General features: G+C 48.4%; 2 protein-coding genes across 2 annotated transcripts; both read right to left on the bottom strand.

The window, feature by feature from the left end:
• Positions 1–514: 514 nt before the first annotated feature.
• On the bottom strand, positions 515–3377 carry LOC137302399 (zona pellucida sperm-binding protein 3-like). The gene is made up of 9 exons (XM_067972042.1): positions 2991–3377; positions 1977–2092; positions 1785–1888; positions 1524–1701; positions 1311–1437; positions 1141–1229; positions 940–1061; positions 734–868; positions 515–655 (listed from the first exon to the last, which is right to left on the bottom strand). Exons 1-9 carry the CDS (start codon positions 3363–3365, stop codon positions 537–539), a joined length of 1365 nt encoding a protein of 454 aa, XP_067828143.1. The 5' UTR covers positions 3366–3377; the 3' UTR covers positions 515–536.
• A 3384-nt stretch (positions 3378–6761) lies between these two features.
• On the bottom strand, positions 6762–10200 carry LOC137302400 (zona pellucida sperm-binding protein 3-like). Its single transcript, XM_067972043.1, has 9 exons — positions 9800–10200; positions 8786–8901; positions 8594–8697; positions 8333–8510; positions 8121–8247; positions 7951–8039; positions 7750–7871; positions 7544–7678; positions 6762–7465 (listed from the first exon to the last, which is right to left on the bottom strand). Exons 1-9 carry the CDS (start codon positions 9983–9985, stop codon positions 7329–7331), a joined length of 1194 nt encoding a protein of 397 aa, XP_067828144.1. The 5' UTR covers positions 9986–10200; the 3' UTR covers positions 6762–7328.
• Positions 10201–10436: the final 236 nt, after the last annotated feature.

Genomic DNA, 10436 nt, shown 5'->3' with positions numbered 1-10436 from the left:
TCACCTCACATCGCATTTGGTTTTTTTTAAACCAATCGCTATAAATCTGTCCTCTGGATCTCAACCCTTCCACCATTGGTAACAGTTTCTCTATGGACTTTATCAAAACCCATCATGTAACACTTCCATCAATTCTACTTACAGCAGAGAAGGTTAAGAGAACAAGCCCAACTTCTCCAGTCCACCCACATAACTGAAGTCCCTCATCCCCAGAACCATTCCAGCAAATCCTATCTGCAACGTCTGCACATCCTTCCTAAAGTGCGGTGCCCAGAATTGGACAACACTCCACTTGTGGCTGAACCAGTGTTTTATAAAAGGTTCATCATGACTTCCTTCCTTCTGTACTCTCTGCCTCCTCTATTTATAAAGCCCTGGATCCAATAGGTACGTGGACCCATCAAACCCCATTTCAACAGAAGGAACCAATGGAGGATGGCTGAGTGTTAACTAACTTGCCCTCAACATGCAGTGACAAATGAGCAACCAGCCATTAGAAGATACAAGTAGTCACTGCTTTATTGGTCATTTGATAACTAGTTGAACTGGGTTTGCTTGTGTTTCCTGTGCAGGAACAAGGCGATCAAAGAAGCAGAGATCAGAAAGACAGCGCTCATACTCAGGGCCAAAATCAGGACCACCTCAGACTCCACACCTAAAAAGCAACAAGAAACCAATGGTGAGAGAAGGAAATACTGAGGGGAAAATGGGAACTAGCAGTCGGCCAACTCACCACCTGGAGACCTCTCCTGCATCCTTTGCTCAACCACATTAAGGGGCTCAGTTGCCAGGTCTGTCACATCAGGATCCAGAATGACCAGGGGTCCAAGTGAGGCCTCACCCTCCCACTTCAATTCAGCATCACTCTCTGCAATATCAAACATTCCAGTTAGAGAGGGTAAAGGGGGACCTCCAACATAGAGAGGATCAATGTCCTACCAGGTCCAGATACAAGATCCCTCCTTCCTCTGGAATCAAGTCGGAATTCCCTCGTGACACCGCAGTTGCCCAGATGACAACAGGCGCACACATCATTGGTCGATTCTTCCAATGGGGTCCAGCTAAACCAGAGAATCAGTTCATCAACCAGGTTGTGCATCACTTCACACAACACATCCCCGTGGGAGAAAGGGAACTTACACATTCTGCATCTTGTGGAAAGTACAAGCTTTGTTCATGGAATCTCTCCGATCCACTGCAGCAACTTTCAGGTGACAGGTGATGAAAATCTGAGGGACACATTCAATACAAGTTGTTATTCAGTGACTCCCCTCCCAACATGGGGAACCCAATGATCGGCTTCCTCTTACCAGGGAACGGTCATCTCCAAAGAAACGGAACGCATCCAGGTCAAACTGGAGTTTGTCCAGCTCACGTTCATCTCTGGGCAATACAAAGGTTGAAAAGGAGTCCTCGGCTTTGCTGTCCAGGAGGCAACTGAAGATTCAAAAAAAAGGGCCATGAAGTGAATCAAGTGAAGCCATTGAGAGGAGAGCAGCTGGAGAAAGCAGAGAGCTCCTTACCCATGATAGTCAATGATGTTGTATCTTGGGGTGGAATCCTTGTCTGGGCTCAATGTAGCTGCACAGCTGTCAATGTAGAGCTTCAGGGGCATGTGGTTGGTCATTGAAACAGAGGCCTCAATGTGAATGAGGTCACCCAGGTAGTAGACAGTCGAGGTGCGCTCTGTAAGCCAGTCATCTGAAGAACAAGAGTTGGAGACAGTGGGTGTAACTCCCATTGGGCAACGAGAGGAAAGCCCTCCCCGTCCACCCATCACATACCATTCATTAGACGCAGTGAGAATGACAGAAGCCCTTCTCCAGACTTGGTCGAGCTGAATGGGATCCAGGTGGGCTTGATGGGGTCACTGCTCACATTGCCCTTCCTGGAAAGGACAGTGGAGTCATTTTAGGACAAGTTCAGAGAACTACAGCAGCCGTAGATCAGATTTGCAACAGAGTAAAGATTCTTACCTCAAATAGTGGCACTGGATGGGAATGACAGCTCCATTAGTTCTCACAATGACTGATCCACCAGCATTTGGGGTGTGGTTCAGGTGGGTGGTGTAGACCAGGAAATCTCCAGCCATCTGAAAGACATCAGGTGAAGGAATGAAGAGCTGGTCTCATTGGACAAAAGCTTTTTCTGGTCATTTTCCTACCCTGTTAAGCAGCAGTTTGAGGGGTTTCAGTTGCTCCCCAGTGACACATGATTGAAGCAGCTCCACCATTGAGCAAAGTTGCCTGGAGCAGCCTCTGTTACTCTGCTCAGTCCACCTTCTATTACAGGGGACTTCAGGCCTGCAGTCACAAACCCTGAAATGATTTGGCTCGGCCAGGTTAGATGAGAATTCTACCCGATATAGAATAGAGCTTCCACCGTAAGGGGCTTCAGTTGACCCCTGGGATGGAGCACTAAACACAACATCACTTTTAAACCTCATCTGTGTCCATGGAATCATGGAGGGGGTCGGCAGGTCTAAGAACCAAAAGTGGAGTTCCCCTTTAATACATTGTAGCCCAATTATCCCACGAGTTTAGTCTTTCAAGAGAAGTCCCAACAGGTTCGACAACCCTGAACATCCATTGACCTGAAGTTGAGGCAACAGACCAGAATATCCATGAGAACGAAAAGGATAAATCTACAGAGGCACAAAAGGAAGGACTTGTTTGGGGAAATGTAGGTGAAGGTGCAAGGCCAATAGAATTGAAAATCAAAGTTAGAGAATAGAAAAGACCAGTTAAAGAAAGTTGTAGTGTCTAGGAGACAAATTAGAATCTTTGTTAAAAGAAAAAGATGAAACATGTCAACAAAGTAGTTCCACACTGGGTGTGAGTGAACATGTCAAGAACCTGTACAGGGATTGGAGGAAGAGTTCAGGGATCTCCTCAAACTAAGTGGCTGGAGTTTCACCCAATGTGAATGAGTTCAGAGTGAGGAGTAATCTACACAGGGAAATTGGAGCAAGAGTTGAGGAATCACATTACCTGCAATCTGCTGCCACATTCATGGAGCCCATAGTCAAAGAGGACAGTGTGGTTCTGAGAGTAGACCCCAGTTGGCCGACAACCTGCAGACCCCAGGGTCAGGTCAGCAGCTTTAATCAGGTGCCTGGTTCCAAATAAATCCATGTCTACCCTCACCAGGAGGTTCTGCTCTCCACACTGCACCATCACAGTCTGCAGTGGGGACAGACTTCTCCCCTCAGACAGGCTGAAATGGGAACCAAAGGGAGGGGCAGGAGTGGCCTTCTCAATGTTCCATGGGAAGTCCCTGTTTCTAAACCACTGCCAAGTATCAGAGCAACAAACAGCTCCGACCAAAACCAACAGAGAAACCAAACCCTTCACTAGTTGCCCCATAATACAAACTATTACAGCTCAACTGGGAACTGAAGGGAGTCACTGATCCCTTTTATACACAGCCTGTAGTCAGTCACCTGACACCAATTGGATAAACGACCAATAGACTAATCTCATGACATCTTCCAACAATCTCACTCATTGGTTGGTCTCGCAAAAGATCTTCACACGGAGAGACTGGGTTAGTGATTGGGAGATGATCCAATGGAATTAGTCCAGGTTGCAGACAATCTGGGTCTCCTCTTCTTGTGTCACCATCATAAAAACCCCCCTAACAACCAATCTCAACTAAAGTGCCCCCTCCTGAGAGGGGCACAAACGATAATCACCCAAATCATAAAAAAGCAAAGGAAACTTATCAAATTCAATCATAATACTGAACGATAGGCGCTCCGGTCCCTGCGGTGCCCACCGGCCGCGGAAAGCCTCGAGCGTACCGGCAAACACCGCGTGCTCCCTCTCCAGGGGTCACCCGGGCGCGGAGAACGCCGCGGAAAAGAGGCAGACAGTCGGAGAGACTGCACCCCACAGGCCGTGTCCAACCTGGACCTGTGGATGGTCACCTTGGCCAGGCCCAGGAGCAGGCCCACGAGGAGATCCTTCGACCTGCCCGCCCCCCCCCTTCCTCACTGGGTGGCCCCAATCCAGAGACTTGAGCACATTATCCAGGCCGACACCCCCAGTGCCCGTACTGAGGGAGTGCTGCACCGTCGGAGGGGCCGTCTTTCCGTTGAGATGTTAAACGGAGGCCCCTCTCAGGTGGACGTAAAAGATCCCACGCCCTCTATTTCGAAGAAGAGAGAGGAGTTCTCCCCGTGTCCTGGCCAATATTTATCCCTCAACCATTATCACTAAAACAGATAATCTGGTCATTTATCTCACTGCTGTTTGTGGGATCTTGCTGTGTGCAAGTTGGCTGCTGCGTTTCCCACATTACAACAGTGACTGCACTTCAAAAAGTACTTCATTGGCTGTAAAACGCTTTGGGACGTCCTGTTGTTCGATCAAGTGACTGCTCCTCCTGTGCGATCGGAGACAGCAAGTGTCAGAAGGCTTGTCCCAGTCTGTATATCCCCCCACACCCTTAGTATTTTGTTAAGTGTAGTCACTGTTGTAATGTAGGAAACGCAGCAGCCAATTTGCGCACAGCAAGATCCCACAAACAGCAATGAGATAATCACCAGATAATCTGGACACCGGGGAGAACTCCCCCGCTCTCCTTCGAAATAGTGTCTGCAGGGGGTCTTGCTGTGAGAAAATACAATGTGGATTGGTTTACATGGAAAATAGGAGCAGGAGTAGGCCATTCGGCCCAGATAACAGCTTCTATAATTCTGCGCATGTATTGGGAGGCTGGAGAAGGCAGGTTATAAATGCACAGCCATCGTTTGTATGTTGTGCTCGAGACTTTGTGCAAACTCTCAGTAAACCCGGGTGAGACTGTCAGACTTTTCCTTTGTTGTCCCGGCGTCTCTCTGTATTCACAGTAATAAGTTAATATTCACAAGAGTTTTCACACAGGGGACAGTGACCGGGCAGTGCCCAGCTCCAGTAGTGACCAGACAGTGCCCAGCTTGTGTAATGACCGGGCAGTGCCCAGCTCCTGTATTGACCGGGCAGTGCCCAGCTCTTGTGGTGACTGGGCAGTGCCCGGCTCCTGTGGTGACCGGGCAGTGCCCGGCTCCTGTAGTGACCGGGCAGTGCCCGGCTCCAGTGGTGACCGGGCAGTGCCCGGCTCCTGTGGTGACCGGGCAGTGCCCGGCTCCTGTGGTGACCGGCAGTGCCCGGCTCCTGTAGTGACCGGGCAGTGCCCGGCTCCAGTGGTGACCGGGCAGTGCCCAGCTCCTGTGGTGACCGGGCAGTGCCCAGCTCCTGTAGTGACCGGGCAGTGCCCAGCTCCTGTTGTGACCGGGCAGTGCCCAGCTCCTGTTGTGACCGGGCAGTGCCCAGCTCCTGTAGTGACCGGGCAGTGCCCAGCTCCTGTTGTGACCGGGCAGTGCCCAGCTCCTGTTGTGACCGGGCAGTGCCCGGCTCCTGCAGTGACCGGGCGGTGCCCGGCTCCTGTAGTGACCGGGCAGTGCCACTCGGGGGACAAGGATGTGCTCATTATAATTGGTGTGGGTGCTGTGCCACCTGCTGTTGGTGACCCAGTACTGTAACTGAATCACAATTGGGCCCCGGCTGTTTAGTGGGTAGTTTGCTCTTTTTAGATAAAAGATGTAGATTCTACACTGATGTCACATCGAGATGTTCAGCAACTCAAGGGGGTGCCTCCTTCCCAGGGGCACTTTTTATTGGAGATAAGATTCCTCAGGAATTGTCCCCTTGGATTGGAAAATTGCCAATGTCACTCCATTATTGGGAGGAGAGATAATGAGAGACATTAATCGACTGGAATCTGTTGTCAGGGGCAGTGACTGAGCACTTGGATCAAGATGGAGCCAGCATGGATTGTAAAGGATAAGTCATGTTTAACAAACCCAGTTAAATTTGTTGAGGTCACTAACGGGGTAGATGAGGGAATGTTCATGGATGTTATTTATGTGGAATTCCAGGAGGCATTCGATAGCGTTCCACATAAGAGACTAGTCACAAAAATGAGAAATATCTGGAATTTGAGGCAACCTATTGATGAGGGTAGAGAATTGGTTAGGAGACAGGGTGGGGATAATGGGTCTGTACTCAAATTGGCAGGATGTGACCAGTGGTGTCCCCCAGGGATCTGTACTGGGGCCTCAGCTTTTCACTCTATCTATAACAGACTTGGATGAAGGAATAGAGAGCTGTATATCCAAGTTTACTGATGACACAAAGTGAGGTGACACAATAAATAGTGTAGAACGTTTCAAAGGGACATTGATAGATTAAGTGAGTGGGCAAAACCGTGGCTGGTGGAGTTCACCATGGGGGGAGGGTGAGATCACCCACTTTACACCCAAGAAAGATCAGAGTATTTTCAAAATGGGGAGAAGCTCGGAACTGTGGAGGAGCAGAGAGATGGAGGGGTCCCTGTACAGGAATCACTGAAAGCTAGTGGACAGGTACCAAAAATAATTTAGCAGGCTAAAGGAATGTTGGTCTTTATCTCACGAGGGATGGAAATTATGCTACAGTTATATAAAGCTCTGGTCAGACCCCATTTAAATACTGCGTTCAGTTCTGGGTAGCGAAGCTCAGGAAGGATACTGGAGCTAAAAGGGTTAAGTTATGAGGACAGGTTGCACACACTGGGCTTGTATTCCCTGTGTGCAGAAGGTAAAGGGGTGATTTAATTGAGATGTTTAAGATGATTGAAGGATTTGATGGGGATGAGAGAGAGAAACTATTCCGACTCGTCAGTAGAGTCCAGAACAAAGGCGCATAACCTTAAAATTAGAACTAGGAAGCAATTCACACAAAGGGGAGTGGAAATCTCGAATTTTCTCCCAAAAGCTGGTGAAGGGGATTAATTGAGAATTTCAAAACTGATCAATAGGTGTGTGTTAGGTAAGGGTATTGAGGGTTTATGGAACCAAGGTGAGTCGATGGGGGTTAAGAGATTAGCCATGATCTAATTGAATGGTAGAACATGATCCTATGACAAGACCAGCAAATCAATTTACAAAATGCTCCCAATCACTGAGAACTTGGCACAGTTCAGTGGGACTCAATATCCCCACGGTCAGACGATCAGGGAGACTACAGTCAGGCTGGTCAAACTCACACCACAGATACTCAAGACCAGGAGAACCCCTCAAGACCAATAGACATTTCATCAACAATGAACATGGAACATTTGTATAGCTAGTTATTACACTAGTCTTCAGTCAGTAACCAAATGAAATTCACTGCAATGAGATTTGTTCCTCATTCAATCACTTTATTGATTATTTGATGACTGGCACTTATTGTCTGTCTCCAGCCCACACAACATCCAGTGACAAATGAGCAACCAGCCATTAGAAGATACAAGTAGTCACTGCTTTATTGGTCATTTGATAACGAGTTGAACTGGGTTGGCTTGTGTTTCCTGTACAGGAACAAGGCGATCAAAGAAGCAGAGATCAGAGAGACAGCGCTCACACTCAGGGCCAAGATCAGGACCACCTCAGACTCCACACCTAAAAAGCAACAAGAAACCAATGGTGAGAGAAGGAAATACTGAGGGGAAAATGGGAACTAGCAGTCGGCCAACTCACCACCTGGAGACCTCTCCTGCATCCTTTGCTCAACCTCATTCAGGGGCTCAGTTGCCAGGTCTGTCACATCAGGATCCAGAATGACCAGGGGTCCAAGTGAGGCCTCACCCTCCCACTTCAATTCAGCATCACTCTCTGCAATATCAAACATTCCAGTTAGAGAGGGTAAAGGGTGACCTCCAACATAGAGAGGATCAATGTCCTACCAGGTCCAGATACAAGATCCCTCCTTCCTCTGGAATCAAATCGGAATTCCCTCGTGACACTGCAGTTGCCCAGATGACAACAGGCACATACGTCATTGGTCGATTCTTCCAATGGGGTCCAGCTAAACCAGAGAATCAGTTTATCAACCAGGTTGTGCATCACTTCACACAACACATCCCCGTGGGAGAAAGGGAACTTACACATTCTGCATCTTGTGGAAAGTACAAGCTTTGTTCATGGAATCTCTCCGATCCACTGCAGCAACTTTCAGGTGACAGGTGATGAAAATCTGAGGGACACATTCAATACAAGTTGTTATTCAGTGACTCCCCTCCCAACATGGGGAACCCAATGATCGGCTTCCTCTTACCAGGGAACGGTCATCTCCAAAGAAACGGAACGCATCCAGGTCAAACTGGAGTTTGTCCAGCTCATGTTCATCTCTGGGCAACACAAAGGTTGAAAAGGAGTCCTCGGCTTTGCTGTCCAGGAGGCAACTGAAGATTCAAAAAAAGGGCCATGAAGTGAATCAAGTGAAGCCATTGGGAGGAGAGCAGCTGGAGAAAGCAGAGAGCTCCTTACCCATGGTACTCAATGATGTTGTATCTTGGGGTGGAATCCTTGTCTGGGCTCAATGTAGCTGCACAGCTGTCAATGTAGAGCTTCAGGGGCATGTGGTTGGTCATTGAAACAGAGGCCTCAATGTGAATGAGGTCACCCAGGTAGTAGACAGTCGAGGTGCGCTCTGTAAGCCAATCATCTGAAGAACAAGAGTTGGAGACAGTGGGTGTAACTCCCATTGGGCAACGACAGGAAAGCCCTCCCCGTCCACCCATCACATACCATTCATTAGACGCAGTGAGAATGACAGAAGCCCTTCTCCAGACTTGGTCGAGCTGAATGGGATCCAGGTGGGCTTGATGGGGTTACTGCTCACATTGCCCTTCCTGGAAAGGACAGTGGACTCATTTCAGGACAAGTTCAGAGCACTACAGCAGCAGCAGATCAGATTTGCAACAGAGTAAAGATTCTTACCTCAAATAGTGGCACTGGATGGGAATGACAGCTCCATTAGTTCTCACAATAACTGATCCACCAGCATTTGGGGTGTGGTTCAGGTGGGTGGTGTAGACCAGGAAATCTCCAGCCATCTGAAAGACATCAGGTGAAGGAATGAAGAGCTGGTCTCATTGGACAAAAGCTATTTCTGGTCATTTTCCTACCCTGTTAAGCAGCAGTTTGAGGGGTTTCAGTTGCTCCCCAATGACACATGATTGAAGCAGCTCCACCATTGAGCGAAGTTGCCTGGAGCAGCCTCTGTTACTCTGCTCAGTCCACCTTCTATTACAGGGGACTTCAGGCCTGCAGTCAGAAACCCTGAAATGATTTGGCTCGGCCAGGTTAGATGAGAATTCTACCCGATATAGAATAGAGCTTCCACCGTAAGGGGCTTCAATTGACCCCTGGGATGGAGCACTAAACACCACATCACTTTTAAACCTCATCTGTGTCCGTGGAATCATGGAGGGGGTCGGCAGGTCTAAGAACCAAAAGTGGAGTTCCCCTTTAATACATTGTCGCCCAATTATCCCACGAGTTTAGTCTTTCAAGAGAAGTCCCAACAGGTTCGACAACACTGAACATCCATTGACCTGAAGTTGAGGCAACAGACCAGAATATCCATGTGAAGGAAAAGGATAAATCTACAGAGGAACAAAAGGAAGGACTTGTTTGGGGAAATGTAGGTGAAGGTGCAAGGCCAATAGAATTGAAAATCAAAGTTAGAGAATAGGAAAGACCAGTTGAAGAAAGTTGTAGAGTCTAGGAGACAAATTAGAATCTTATTTAAATAAAAGATAAGAGACATGTCAACAAAGTAGTTTCACACTGGGTGTGAGTTAACATGTCAAGAACCTGTACAGGGATTGGAGGAAGAGTTCAGGGATCTCCTCAAACTAAGTGGCTGGAGTTTCACCCAATGTTAATGAGCTCAGAGTGAGGAGTAATCTACACAGGGAAATTGGAGCAAGAGTTGAGGAATCACATTACCTGCAATCTGCTGCCACATTCATGGAGCCCATAGTCAAAGAGGACGGTGTGGTTCTGAGAGTAGACCCCAGTTGGCCGACAACCTGCTGACCCCAGGGTCAGGTCAGCAGCTTTAATCAGGTGCCTGGTTCCAAATAAATCCATGTTTACCCTCACCAGGAGGTTCTGCTCTCCACACTGCACCATCACAGTCTGCAGTGGGGACAGACTTCTCCCCTCAGACAGGCTGAAATGGGAACCAAAGGGAGGCCCAGGGGGAGGGACTCTCTGGGGTACAGGGGTGGGTTTTACTCTTCTCCATGGAAATCTCTGGTCTCTAAACTGTTGCCAAATATCAGAGCAACAAACAGATCCGACTAACACCAGCACTGGGACTAAACCCCTCACCACACAATCCCCCATGATACCAAACAACTCAACTATCACTTTACTGACCAACCAGCACCTTTTATACACAACCTGCACTCACCTGACTCCAATTGGACCAGATGAGGCTCAACGAGATCGATAGACTAACCTCGTGACAACAATTTCTTATTAAAAGTTTCGTATTTAAAGGGGCAGCTCCTCAAGTTCTGGCTGCACTTCAGTCCCACGCTCCTGATCTTTGGCCGCCCGGTGAGGAGGGGGGCGGGCA

Source organism: Heptranchias perlo, chromosome 35 (assembly GCF_035084215.1).
Source record: "Heptranchias perlo isolate sHepPer1 chromosome 35, sHepPer1.hap1, whole genome shotgun sequence".
Lineage (NCBI taxonomy): Eukaryota > Metazoa > Chordata > Chondrichthyes > Hexanchiformes > Hexanchidae > Heptranchias > Heptranchias perlo.
Note: the sequence above shows the minus strand (reverse complement) of the source record. Positions and strands in the feature narration are given on the sequence as shown.

Excerpts from the sequence above, each read along its gene's own strand:
- LOC137302399 (XM_067972042.1), bottom strand. The coding sequence starts at position 3,365 with ATGGGGCAACTAGTGAAGGGTTTGGTTTCTCTGTTGGTTTTGGTCGGA. Across the intron at positions 1,230-1,310 it reads TTGGAGATGACCGTTCCCTG|ATTTTCATCACCTGTCACCT; the intron begins GTAAGAGGAAGC and ends TGTGTCCCTCAG. Across the intron at positions 1,062-1,140 it reads TTCCACAAGATGCAGAATGT|CTGGACCCCATTGGAAGAAT; the intron begins GTAAGTTCCCTT and ends TCTCTGGTTTAG.
- LOC137302400 (XM_067972043.1), bottom strand. The coding sequence starts at position 9,985 with ATGGTGCAGTGTGGAGAGCAGAACCTCCTGGTGAGGGTAAACATGGAT. Across the intron at positions 8,040-8,120 it reads TTGGAGATGACCGTTCCCTG|ATTTTCATCACCTGTCACCT; the intron begins GTAAGAGGAAGC and ends TGTGTCCCTCAG. Across the intron at positions 7,466-7,543 it reads GCAGGAGAGGTCTCCAGGTG|GTGTGGAGTCTGAGGTGGTC; the intron begins GTGAGTTGGCCG and ends GTTGCTTTTTAG.